The sequence below is a fragment of the Gasterosteus aculeatus genome, chromosome 17 (assembly GCF_964276395.1).
Source record: "Gasterosteus aculeatus chromosome 17, fGasAcu3.hap1.1, whole genome shotgun sequence".
In the NCBI taxonomy this organism is placed as follows: domain Eukaryota; kingdom Metazoa; phylum Chordata; class Actinopteri; order Perciformes; family Gasterosteidae; genus Gasterosteus; species Gasterosteus aculeatus.
The window spans coordinates 18,247,914-18,261,198 of NC_135705.1; the positions used below are offsets into that span (position 1 = coordinate 18,247,914).

Here is a 13,285-nt window from a genome sequence, read left to right on the forward strand (position 1 = left end):
ATTGTGTGACGCAAGTTGATGCGTCGGGAATAGCCCTCAGGACAGAGGAGGGGGGGGGCTCACATACTGTCACTGCACTACTTTTCAGTGGCAACACATTTGCACAAAAATAGAAATGTGTTTGCTACATGATGGACTGCTATCTTGTATCGTCTAGCGAGTCAATGCATGAGATGATGCCTTATCTGGGGCTGTGGTGCACGCCTCGACCTTGGAGGTGCCCCCCCCCCCCCCCCCCGGACTGACGGAAAGGAAGAACATAATTTCCGAGACACCAGCCGGAGGAGGTGAGCGAAGCTCTGCGTGCCCCCACATGCCCACGAAACAAGCCGCAGGCGACACCTCTGGTTCTTTTTTGGTATCCTCAGGACAGCTTGTGTGTTTTTGGGAGAGTGCACTTGTTGGTCTTTGGGTGGTGGCCCGAAGTAGTACAGGCCGATACAATGCGCTCACGCACCTTTACGAGGGGGGGAAAAGCCCCCGATGAGTCACCAGGAGCGCCGCGGTTCGGCTGTATAGATGTGAGAGCGCTGGAAACCCAAACAAAGGGGAAACCATCTCTCAGGTTTCTCTCTCTGCGCTCACGTGACCTCCGGTGACTCAGCGTGGACAGTAGACGTGTCTATCCATGATTGTTTATTATCTAACCAGTCTAGAGGCTGTGCATCATATGTTCACACACACACACACACACTGGAACTACAACATTTTATATAGGATGGTATGTCAGCACAGGTTGGGCAACTGCATGGACAATAAAACGTACAAAAACAGTTTCAGATGAGAAAAACACATCATTTTGATGTACGAAAAAAGTGCTCCATTAAACCCTGTGGAACTGAAGATTTTACAATGCATTTCTTTCTTAGTTTGAGTTTAAACACTCCATTCTCCACCCTGTTTGAATTCTAAGAAAGATTTTTAAAATCATTTTTAGTCTTCAAGAAATTCTTATCACATCGATTTATTGCGTGAAGAATCTTCATGTCGTTTAAAAAAATAAAACCCAGCCGTTTGACCCTAAATTCTGGAGTGAGTGGGGCTGACCAGGTGTGCGACCAGCAGGTGCACAGAGTGAACTGGTTAGTGGGAGTGAGAGGTGGGAATGACCGGACAGAAGTGACAGAGCTGCGACAGTAAAACTACAGGAGGAAAAGCGACGCGGCCGGTTGTTCATCACCTGACATAACGCAATGCATGGTGGGATAATATGGGAGATATTTAAAGACTAACAAATGCACTTAAATCGTACTTGTAACGCCACTCATCTGTAACTGATTGTAAATTGGCTTATTTGAGTAAATTGCACTTTCTTGTTTCTTGCTCTTCTGAGTTTGTACCCTGTGGTTGAATGCACTTCTTGTAAGTCGCTTCGGATAAAAGTATCAGCTAAATGACATGTAATGTAATGTAATTTATTATTTCTATTGATTTCTCAAAAAGACACAATTGTTTCATGTAATAATGTAATAACAGTAGGACCTTTTTGGTCACATATGACATCGACGGCCTGTTGTGTGCGTGAATGTGCTCTCTGAACGCCGGTAAAGTGCCTTTCTAACCGTGATGACAGTGAGTGTACTCAAGGTGTGAGGGGTCACGCTGGGCCGAGAGGTATTTCCGGGCCCTCTGTGTCCCTGGGAACTAATTCATCTTTAACTTCCGCGTGGTGCTCATGACAACACAAAGCAAAGAGTCCGATTTCTCTCCCCACCATAAAAGGTTATTTGTTTAGACCGAATTTCAATGTCATTTCTAATCCGGAAAATGTTTCATCCTCTGCTTTGTGCTGCGTCTTTATTTTTTTTTTCAAAAGGTTGTGACAGATTTTGCGAATCACTTTGAAAACTGGTTTAGACTTGAACGTCTATAAATAGTCGTTGAACAAAACGTTCATGCCCAAACATATTACACGTCTTTTAAACATCTAAATGCTGTTAACGACAGCTTGTCGGCCGCATCCAGCTAGTTATTAGTGAACTTTAATTCCTTAACTTTCACACTTTAGAGGTTACCCTCTTACTCTGGTTTAGTTGGTTTTATATATTTTGAAGAGAAATGGATCTAAATGAGCTCAAGTTATGAACCTGAAATATGACTTTCTAAGTCAGTAACGTTACAAACATCACTGGACGTGGTCCCTTTGCTCCTTTTCCTTTAGTGGTGTGATGATAAACTAACTTAAGGAGCCACGAGCAGAACGATGTGTGTGGTAACGTTCATCTAAAATATAAAATATAAAAATATATGGCTTACAATTGAGGGTATTTGTTTAACACGTTTTATTCTCTAATAGTGAGAGGTAATAAGTCAAAATAGTGTTTTAAATTGTTTTGTGCCCAAATGTGTTTACCAGAAAGCCCTCAAACAATCAACGTTCTGTTGCGTGCCGTGCATGTCTGGATTATTGGATATAAGGACCATGAGAATATGAGCCAGATGTGATTTGTAACTGTTGACACGAGATCCACTTGTTATGCGAAACGCGCTCCCCGGTACAGTCACTCACACGCATACGCGTGGTCAGAGTGCGCGCACGAAAGGGTGGAGTCGGTTCAGTGGGACTTTTTTTTTTTCTACCCCGAGGGAATCATATCTTGACTCAATGCACCGGGAAATAATCCAAAGTGAGCTTTTGAACTGCGCCAAAGGCAAACCGGGGCTGTGGTTCAACCTCCGCCTGCGCACGGGATCATATCCGGTGCTATTCCCCGTGATTTTGATCACGGTGCGGTGAAATCCAGAGGCATAAACCCGGATCAGTTCTCCGTGCCGTCATGGAGCGCAGCGCTTTGGCCCCGCAGCGCGTCCAGCCCTGGCCGCGCGCGGCGCGTAAAAGCGAGTGGCTCCGGAGCGCTCTGGCCCACCACCACGGCCCCGATCCCTGCGCGGATAACGAGATCGTGGTGCTGGCCACAGGGGTGGACCAATACCTGCAGGAGGTCTTCCACCACCTGGCCCATCCCAGCCAGGAGGACTCGGTGTCGGCGGAGGATTTCACCGCATTGTGCGCCGTGCTGGGACTCGCCGCAGCGGAGAAAGCACACGGGACGACAAAGGGGGGAGACGCGGGTGGGGCAAAGGGCGAGGACGACGAAGAGTTTGGGGACGCGTGCTCCGCGCTGCCCTGCCGGCTGTCCTTTAAAGACTTCCACTCGAGGCTCTGCGGGTACTTCCGCGTGCGCAGCGCGCGAGAAAGGGCCACCGGGGCGGGCGCCGTGCGCCTGCCCGTCACCGAGGACACGGAGCTGGTGGAGAGACAGATCCGGCTCCGGTGGCCCCGCGTCAGGCGGAGAAAATGTGTGAGTTTTGATCTGGCGAGGGATCCGAGCGGAACCGTTCACCGGCCGGTCAAAGGTCGAGCCGCAGTGGACCGCGAGCCAGGTACCGCACCAACCAGGGTATTTACATACGACACGTGTGACCGCGATGGAATGATTCCAGTGAATACTGAGGTTGTTCTTTAGCTGCAACCAAATCTGCTCATTGTCCGTGCAGAGACACGCGCACACAATAATAGGACCAGATATCTACATTTTATCTTAACTACTTTATTTAGTGTTATATTCTTCACCATTTCCAGCTCCTGCACCACCGGCACCACCATAGTCTCCTTGTGTTGGGGAAGGCTGTGCCTCCTCTCTTAAATGTACCAATACAATGAGCTACAATAGGCCTGACATGCACAAGTATAAAGATGTAAATCTCCAAGTAAAGTGCAAACTCCCCCCAAGAGAAGTCAAAGACAAAATAAATGATTATTGATTCATTTAATATTCCCTCTAAAACGTACTGTAAAACACAATACAGTTAAAACACGCAGGTAAACACCACCCAACCCCAACCGTAACCTCAGGTAAAGATCCCCTCATGTTTTTTTCCTCCTCCTCCTCCTCCTCCTCCTCCTCCTCCTCCTCCTCCTCCTCCTCCTCCTCCACCAGACGAGGTGGCCGCTCTGAGGGAGCTGGTGGAGGACCTCCGCTCGGCGCTGCAGGGGAGCGACGCGCGCTGCCTGGCCCTGGAGGTGGCGCTCCGGCGGGAGAGGAGCCGCGCTCCCCCGCCGCGCACCAGCTGGCAACGCCCAGCTCCGAGCCCCACAACCTCCATCGCCCTCGCGCGTGGCAAACTGGTGCCCACGCGCAGGATCAAAGGGCACTGCAGCGGCGCCGCGGGGGACGCGCCGAGGAGACGGGACATCCGGGACCCCCTGGAGAGGGAGCTGAAGCTGATCCGCTCCTCGCGCGACGGGCAGCTGGAGGAGGCCATGAAGTTCAACCAGCGGCTGGAGGAGGAGGTGCGCTGGGCGCACCAGGAGGTGCGCAAGCTGCACGCGGCGGAGCTGGCGCTGAGGAAGGAGAACGCCCACATCAGGTTTTCATCCTCAGAAAGTCAACGGGCGATGTGGTGACAGGGATGGAGTTTAGAGGGAAGTGGTTTGGATGATCCGGGGGTGATCTCTCCACCAGGCGGCGGGCGGAGGAGGCCAGGGAGGCGCTGAGCTTGGGGCTTCAGAGGGTTCGGATGATGCAGGAGGAGGCTCAGTCTGTGCCGCAGCTCCAGTGCAAGATCACCCAGCTGGAGGCTGAATTACACCAGTACCGGTACAACCACTGTGTGTGTGTGTGTGTGTGTGTGTGTGTGTGTGTGTGTGTGTTTACACGTTTGTTTCCCTGCTCTAAAGTCACACTCACTGAATGAGTGAGGGGTTTAACTCCCAAAACACACCGGGTTAAAACAACAACAACAACAACAACAACAACAAAACGGCACAGAACACAACACCTCTGTCTCTTTTGGTTCAGATCCCGATGCACCTGCATCGCGGTCCCCGCCCACCAAGAAACGTACCCGCTGGGGGCGGCAGACGCCTGCAGCAGGACAGGTAGCAGCTCTTGTCTCCTCACCGTTTCTTTTGTTCTGCAAGGGGGGGGGGGGGGGGGGGGGGGGGTTGATGACTGAATAGGTTTTGCAATGCGCCTTTTTTTTTGGGGGGGGGGGTTGGGGGGGGGGGGTTCTCCAGCCGTTAACCAAAGCGTTTTGACTGTAAAAGCCGCTGCCTTTGCAGAGTGCCTGCAGCGAGCGGTGGAAGGGAGAGCTGCCTCCGATGAAGAGGAGGAGGACCGAGGGACGCGGTGCTGCCCGGTGGAGGTGGAGAAGCACCGCCCGCTCGGCCGGGCCGGAGGGTGAGCCGACGCCTGACGCGCCGCCGCGGACACGCTCGTCCATTCCAAATGTAACCTCTCTTTTTTTGTTTTTGTTTTTTTTTCTTCCCCGCGTGGTAGAAACCCCGTCAGCAGGGGGCGCTGCAGCTGGAGGGGACAAACCCAAGAGCAGCTGGAAAAAGAAGAGGTGGGAGAGAGAACATTGCAGTGCAAAATTGAGTGGTGAAGACTCGTAAAGCTCTGGAGCCTCTGGAGAGTTGGTGTTGTCAGGATGCCGTGCGAGGACAGAAAGCCCGGCTCAGCGTTTCCACAAAGGCTGTAAACGTCACGGCTGCTCATTTTGAGGCCTGAACCTCAAGAGGGACTTAAGAGCCCGACCACAAACAGACCGGGCCGAAGGGGAAGGTGAAGTGTCCTCGGAAACGAGCTCTTTTAGTGGACGGACGCTGACGGGGACGATCGGCCCGAGCCGATCGATGAAACTACAGAAGTTTCCTTTTTAACTGTTGAGAAGTGAGTGAACGCCACTCAAAAGACAGAGAGGGACGCCTGTGACATCACTGCCACTAGTCGTGACCTCAAGAGGTCATAACGTGTGTCATTAACTGACCCATCATCATCTTCATCATCATCATCATCATGCATCCACATAGAGAACTCAAACTCCTGTTCCCTTGTATTTAAAGTAGCTCCGCTCACAAATACAGATCGTTAGCGGATATATCCGCGTGGAAGCTCTTCTATGTGAATAAAACGTGGTGCGTGTGAAAGACACAGAAGTAATAAGACACTTGTTTGGATTGACGTGTTCCTGCTCACTGTTTCCCAGAAGCCCGAGGGAGAGGAGGACAAGACGAGGCCGGAGGAGAGAGAGACGACCCGTCTGTCTCTGCTGGAGGACAAACTCACGGATGCCCTCAAACTGCTGCTGCACCTACGCAACAAGGTCCCACACACACACACACACACACACACACACACACGAACCTCTTCACCGCCATCTAGTGGTTCATTCCGTCATAGTTGCGAGATAAAGGATCTCGCATGAAACGCAATGAAACATAGTAATGTGTGTAAAAGATATGTAAGCACATTAGAAGGAAATATCTAAATGAATTATTATGATAAGTCATTTCATTATTGCACTATTATTATTATTATACATTTGTTTTTATAGTATGTAAACCATTCTTCAAACTCCTTATTTAATGTTAATTCTTTCATAAAAATAAAACATATTTAACTTAAACAAGTTATGTAAGTTTTATTCTATGAGGTCACTTTTCACTTGATTTCATTCATCCGATCCCCTTTCTCAACAGGAAGGTTGAACCCGCCCCCAGAAATGACAACTACAAAACTCAACTATAAAATATAAATGATTTATTTAATATTGAAAACTTTGCGGCTGCATGCTCCTCCCCTTATGATCCGTGTTCGGCACAATATACACTCAGTCATGCATGTTGCATGACTGGATTTATTGTTGTTATTCTTTGTGTTTTTGCTGCTTTCCACAGAGCGTCCCACCTTCATACATACAACATACTTACCTTTCTTTACGTGACTAACATCACACGCGTTTAACGTACGCAGGAAAGCAGGTCGTGGCTCGTTGGACTTTGTGCCGTGCTGCTTTCATAGCTGTATATTTCTTTCCGAACATTAAATGAAAAAGATGATTTTCATTTTCATCAATACTAAAGTGAAGCCCCCCGTCTGTAGAACGTGTCCCGCCGGGTCCTGGGGAGGATCGTCATGGACACTCTGGATGTGTGCAGCAGGAGTGGAGATGGTAGGCGTGCCCCCCCCCCCCCCCCAGTATTCATGGTCCAGTGTTGCTCCTTGCTAAGAAAAGGTGACATTTCCCCGCCCAGGTCCATCTCAGGTGCTGCAGGTAGCGGACGCCCTCTGCGTCCGGCTGTCCTCCAGGGATCTCCTTGGAAACGGAGGGGAGGACGAAGGAGGAGAGAGCAGAGAGCCCCTGGTTCTTCCTTCGGGGTGTAAGACGAGCAGCGGCCACCCTCTGCTCATCCCTTGCTAGACCAACTCTCGTGTTCTATGTATTTAAAGGCTTTATTTACACTTTGGGTTCTTTTCTTTATTTGATGTCAATTCGAAAAAATTCTATGTACATCACAATACTTTATCTTACCATTGAACTTGGTTTCACTGTAATGATTTGTGTGTCCTTTAGCGGATACGTTTAACTGCAGCAGCTTTTAAGTTTGTGTGAAAACTCCACAATGCTTGTTACAAACTCTGGTTCAGTGATTTGTATTTTGTGTATAGTTATTATGGTCCATTAGGTTATTTACTTGTTAGAGCAAGTTACTTCCCTGTGGGAACAGGTTATTGTCTTGTGGAAACGTTACGATAGATTCCGCACTCTGTGATTTGTGGCGTAGCAGCTACGAGACATTAACACCAAACATTGACCATCGGAGATCCAAGTTTAATCTCTGTACTGGGAAAAGTCGAGCAGACTGGAGATCTGTCAGATCATCGAGCTGAAAAAACCCCCCGACAACAAGACTGAGGAATGGTATGAAATCATATAGTTCTTTAATTCCAGCAATTTACAAAGTCCTGCAGGGAGAGACTCTTCCTCCGGCCTCACAGAGGGCTTCTTTTTACAAGGTGAGCAGAGGTTTGGTGTCTGAATCAAAAGGCTCCACCTTGAAGACGGTGTCCTTGGGATTCAGAGGCTCGAGGGGTTTGAAGCACTTATACTTTCAAAAGGCAGTAGGTGTTTTTTATTTCCTATTCATGTGGACATTCTGTACTTTTTTTTTTTTCCCCTCCTGGCTGCTTTTTCGGCCTCCCGAGTCCTCATTTGAACCCCCGGCTCGTCCTCCCCTCCACTGCTGCGTCATATAAAGTCATTATTACGTTACAATCATAATCAACTGTACATCTTTAGTTAATCAAAGCTAATTAAAGAGATGCTACTCTGTGGCGAACCCGGCTCCTGATTGGGTTACTATGAGTTGAGCTCGGCTCTCATAGGTTAAGGCCGTCTATTTGTTAAAGTGTGCTTTCCCCGTGTGTGACAGGGTGTGCGTGAGGTGTGTAAAGATCGGTATTAGGCACCGCGCTGTTCCTTAGCCGCACCGTTGGCGAGCAACAAGAAGCTTACTGGCCTTTTGCAGGAAAAAAAAAAAAAAAAGAGAAAAATGATAAAAACAACATGGTGACAAGGAAAAGGAGCCAAAATAAAATGACAAAATAAACAACCATATATATAGAATAAATATAATATGTACAATTTGCTTTGTGCACAATCTAAAAATAAATAGACAAAGCATTACTTGCCCCTTTTATAGAAGTATTAACAACTTTCCATTGACACAGAGGCAGAACGCCGGCACCCGGACGGACCGAGAGGCAACGGGTGGAAGGATGAAACTTTTACAGCAAGTCTGTGCAAAAGCAGACAGACTGAAGACGTCACTCCAGTCGGACTCGCGCGGGGTTTCACGCCACAGAGACGCACGTTGACGAGTTGAGAGGATCCCTGCTGCGTCCTGGCGGCTCCGCTTCTCTTTGCAGATTACAGTACGTTGGGCCTTTAGAACCAGCGCGGGAAGAACTTTTCTTTTCTCATCTTTGTAGTGGTTGTTTGCTCGGCGAAACGTTACAATATATAGGAAATAAATCACACAGCGTTAAACAGATTAGGGAGAGGAGGAAAGGAATAGAAACAAAAAATCATATCATTGATATTAAAAAAAAAAAAAAAAGAATAGTTAAGACCATAAGATTTTTCAGCAAATAAAAGAATCAAGTGTTGCACATTCACATTTTGTGCCCTGCACACGCATCCCGCAGGCTCCTTCAAAACAGCACGCAAGTCTAAAAAGCGCCCGATGAGTCGAGCATCACCCGCAGTGAGTCTGGTCGGGTGTGTAATCTGTAGAATTCCAGTCTCCTCCTCACCTGCGATCAGGGGGCAGATTGAGTGTGACGGAGGTCAAAACGGGATCTGCCCCGTCGAGTCGTTCATCTACAAAAGGACCGGCTCCTCCCTCACCAAAGACATTATTATTAGGTATTTATTTTTATTTTTTAAGAATTATATGGGCGATATACGGAAGCCTCAAGAGGCCCAAGATGGAGAATTTATTTCTATATTTTCCAATTCTGAATTGTCCTCTCTTGTATTTATGACTTTATAACTCAAGATAATCAATTTCCTGAATTTTCATTTTGTTGAATCAAATTGCTGAACAAAGTTGACTCTGTAAAAAAAAAAGATTAATTGATTAGAAAGAATCTGAGAATGGATCACCAGATGTCCTCCTTCTAACCAGCTTTTGATGTGAGAACATTTACAGAATCAACAGCAGAAATGAGCCGGCGGCATCACCGGGAAGCAGCACAGCAAAATTAACTTGAGAGAAGTGGGAAACGGGCGAACGCTGGTCGGTCACAAAAACTTGCTAACCGTACAGACCAACTAAATGTACATGTATTACGTGTTGCTACGGCCGGGTTGGTTCACTGCAGGAATCTTTTGGTGAATCCGAATGCAAAAGGCAATGGAGAGAAAACCTAAACAACCAACCAAACCATAGCTTGGTGTGTGGGCTCCTTGTAGCCCCCCCCTGCCTGCCCAACCTCAGGAGACATCATTGGTCTCTCATTGGAAAATATCAACATCCAGGCAACTAAAGAGAAAAAACAACGGTGCAAAACAGCGATTGGATCCGTTGGTCTGGTACCAGACAGCTGAACCCGAGAGGCTCGTCCCGCCTCGCATTGTGGTGATGCGTGAACGCGATGGCGTCGGGTTGGCTGAGCTCTGCAGGTCGTTTCCAGTGTGTCGCAGCACGTTTAGCCTCTTGTCACCTGCTGGGAGTCCGGCTCGGGCACCATAACAGCAACAGTAGTGAGCGGGTGGATGAGTTCAGCCAGGGAGGTTTAAGAAAACCTCCCTAACCACATTCTGCGCATTTATCGAACAAAGACTAATCGTTCTCAGGGCACTTTTCAAATTTCAGCAGATTTGGCCCATCAAAAAAAGGCATCAGTGCAACTTCTGTGGACTCTAGGGAAAGCTACAAGAGTAAAATATAGGCCATTGTGCGAGTGAGCATGCAATTCTCATCAATGGAAACACTTAAATAGCCCTTAATTAGGAGGTTCTAAAGGGCTGAAGAAGCAGGTCTGGTCGTGGCTGACGTCAGCGTTTGTTTGATCCTGATTTGTGACATTTCTAAATAATAAGACTCAGAGGAAGTATCCCGCTGACAGAGAGCGACGCCAAGAAGGGACTTTGCTTGTTATGTTGGAGGTGCAAGTCCCCGAGACCAAAACGCTCTTCTAGCACTATGCGACCTCTGCTAAAAGACACACACGTGATATTCATAGCACTTCTTACACAAGTTTTGCTGTTGAAGTTTCAAGTGTTAAAACTTGATTGGCAGGGCCAACGTTCCCATTGAAAATAATGAGGACGGGCCCTTTGCATGGAACAATTCAACTGCATTATTTATCAACAATACTAATCATTGTTAATAGGGTGTTAATAGCAAACGTAACTCAGTTGCTAGGTATAAAATGGGAGGAGTGTGGTGGTGTTTGCCTGCTCACCGGTCGACATATGCGAGTTTAAGATACGGTCTGTGCTCGGGGCTGCTGCTGTGGTGCACCAGAGCCCTGATGTGCTGCAGATGGAACGTCACTGCCCCGTCATGCACTCGACCATCAGTTGGAGATCTACAAGAGATTAGCCCTTTAATATCGTAGACAACGTCCACTTCCAGATAACGTCCGTCGCGATTTGTCGCCATCCCCGTGTGTGTGCAAGCGCGGAGTGTGTGTCTTTTGTCATTTCCTTCGCGCGCGCCGCTCTGCGCGCGCTCAGTTCCCCGCGTTAGAGTCAGAGTCGCCGATGAACCAGCGCATGTGGAAGCAGAGGGCGAGGAAGCCGGTGCCCAGCAGGTCGCCCAGAGCGGTCAGGTAGGGGATGGAGAAGTTGTCGGGGTCCATGCCGCGCCCCCACATCCAGTGCACCATCCAGTCTGCCAGGTAGAGGAGGATTAACACCTGCAAGCAGACGCAAAGCACAGCGCCTTCAGCTCAGGAGAGCCGGTTTAAATCACCCCGGTTTGCTGCATCACAGCCGTAGTGTCACAACTTAACACGCAAAGAGAAATCTGTGACACCAGAATCAGTGCATCCGGACCCCCAGATGGGAGCTCGCGTCCGCACTGGGTTAAATGTTCCAGCTAGTATGGACTCACGTAACGTTACGTAAGCACAGGCCCACTTCAAATGGCAGACCCTCAGGGGGGGGGGGGGGGGGGGGCACGTGGGTCAACGTTCCCTATAGAGGATCTCTGTCTCAGTGTGAGCAGCAGAGCACGAGAGAGAGAGAGAGACGGCTCATGCTGTTCCCCGTCCCAGCCGGCGCGTCACTCACGTGCAGTTATTTGCTAAATGTTCACGACTTGTTTCACCTGTTTGGGTGTGGGATACGTACACCTGGTTCATTGGAGGAATGAAGTCAGACCGGACAGTTCTCACTTACTGGGAGGAGGAGCGGGTCAGTTTTTGTAATCAGGATTGTGGTTTCCTCTTGAAGTCAGAGTAGTAACGCCCGATCAGGTCTGAGGGGGCCAGTAACAGCCCCTCTCCTCGACTTTAGCTATCGAGAAAAGAGCACGCTTGTACCTGTAGTAGAGCGGCGACCATGTAGAAGGAAACAAAGAGCGCCGTCAGGGTGGTGTGCCCCCCCCTCAGAGAGTTGATGGTGTAGAGGAAGGCGAGGTGACCCGGGGCGACCAGGAGGAAGAGCACTCGGGCCGAGCGGGAGTTCACAGCTGCAACAGAAAAGAGGACCAAAAGGACGCGGGTGAGGACGAGACGGAGGCGGCGGAAAACGTTTGCGCAGCTCCGCCCGCCAACTCACAGGAGCCGAAGAAGGAGGCGCAGGGGGTGGGGCACTTCCTGGGGATGTGGTTGGGGTCCCCCATGGGGAGGCCGTTCATGTGCAGGTAGGTGGAGATTCGACTGGCCTGCACTGCGACCAGGTTACCTCCCACCCCTGAAACACACACACAGGGTCAAACACGGAATAAGATCACAACATTGGTTTGATGACATTGAACACATGATTGTTCTGGTCATTTTTAACACAAATGGCAAACTACGTGAAATATTGGTTCTCCTTTGTCATGTGAAAAGGAGCTAAATCTATTAATCTATATACAAAATCTAATCTATATACAAAACTCCTCGTCTGCTCACCATTGATGACCGGGGTGAAGACCGCCATGCCAGCAAAGTTTGGGTTGGTGACGGTCTTGTCGAGGATCAAACCACCAACACTGAGAGACAGACGAGAGGGATTAGCTGACGAGACATCAAGTACTCAAAAGATCCACAATCAAGGTTCTGCAAGAAGAAACATGATACATTTATTATACATTAATGCAAATGAACGAAACTTCAGTAGAATCGTGGGATCGTTGTTATTTTAATTCTGACATTGATTTGCATAAATGATGCTCAATAACAGGTTGTCAAAACCTAAAATCTCAGCGTATGTGTAGTGTTATAATCAATGGGCTCAATCTACCTTTGATCAATACCTTAGTTAAATGATGAAATAATTAAGGCCAGCTCAGAGTTTTTGTTAATTTTTTTTTTTTAAACCTGCTTGAATCTGAACCTGAAGATGAGCACTTTGAGGCACTCGGTTCCTGCAGACACTTCCAGAAGCTGACGTATCAATACGTGTAAACAAGGGATTATTGATAGTGAAATTCGTGAGGATATTGGCAGCTTGTGCATAATATAATCAACGTAGCAGCCCATCGGGAGGCCATTTTATGGTCACCTGTGCAAGCAGGTAACTGCTGCGTGCCGTACCTGCTGATTGCCATGGCGATGATGACCGGCTCCCAGCCGGAGTACAGCAGTTCTCGGGTGGATGGGATCCTCCTGGCTATCAGCACCCATAGGGGGCACAGGGCCACAAACACGGCGCACACCAGCGGGTTGGCGTAGTCGTTGAACTCTGCGCGGGAGGAAGAGGAGGAGGGTTCACACACCAAGCAGGCTGTCGTTCATTTTAAAAGATGCTCCCCCACTAGTCATCGGTGACGTATTCAAAT

General features: G+C 48.7%; 2 protein-coding genes across 7 annotated transcripts in view; one reads left to right on the forward strand and one right to left on the reverse strand.

The window, feature by feature from the left end:
- The first annotated feature begins 2,508 nt into the window (after positions 1-2,508).
- On the forward strand, positions 2,509-8,125 carry LOC120835494 (EF-hand and coiled-coil domain-containing protein 1). Of its 4 annotated transcripts, none has more exons than XM_040204490.2 (9): positions 2,509-3,384; positions 3,942-4,371; positions 4,467-4,601; positions 4,803-4,882; positions 5,066-5,183; positions 5,283-5,349; positions 5,992-6,108; positions 6,888-6,957; positions 7,040-8,125. In XM_040204490.2, exons 1-9 carry the CDS (start codon positions 2,778-2,780, stop codon positions 7,204-7,206), a joined length of 1,791 nt encoding a protein of 596 aa, XP_040060424.2. In that variant the 5' UTR covers positions 2,509-2,777; the 3' UTR covers positions 7,207-8,125. The 4 variants fall into 4 exon arrangements, with proteins under 4 accessions (XP_040060424.2, XP_077947803.1, XP_040060425.2 ...); XM_040204491.2 differs by having other exon boundaries at positions 2,535-3,384; positions 5,295-5,349; XM_040204492.2 differs by having other exon boundaries at positions 2,536-3,384; positions 5,298-5,349.
- slc41a1 (solute carrier family 41 member 1) overlaps positions 7,711-13,285 on the reverse strand; it is a 20,554-nt gene continuing 14,979 nt past the window's right edge. For all 3 annotated transcript variants that reach the window (XM_078091678.1, XM_040204498.2, XM_040204499.2), the window contains 5 exons: positions 13,041-13,188; positions 12,417-12,496; positions 12,079-12,213; positions 11,841-11,989; positions 7,711-11,213 (listed from right to left, as the gene is read on the reverse strand). In XM_078091678.1, coding sequence (XP_077947804.1) covers positions 11,028-11,213; positions 11,841-11,989; positions 12,079-12,213; positions 12,417-12,496; positions 13,041-13,188 — 698 coding nt within the window. In that variant the 3' untranslated portion in view covers positions 7,711-11,027. The remainder of the gene's footprint in view (positions 11,214-11,840; positions 11,990-12,078; positions 12,214-12,416; positions 12,497-13,040; positions 13,189-13,285) is intronic.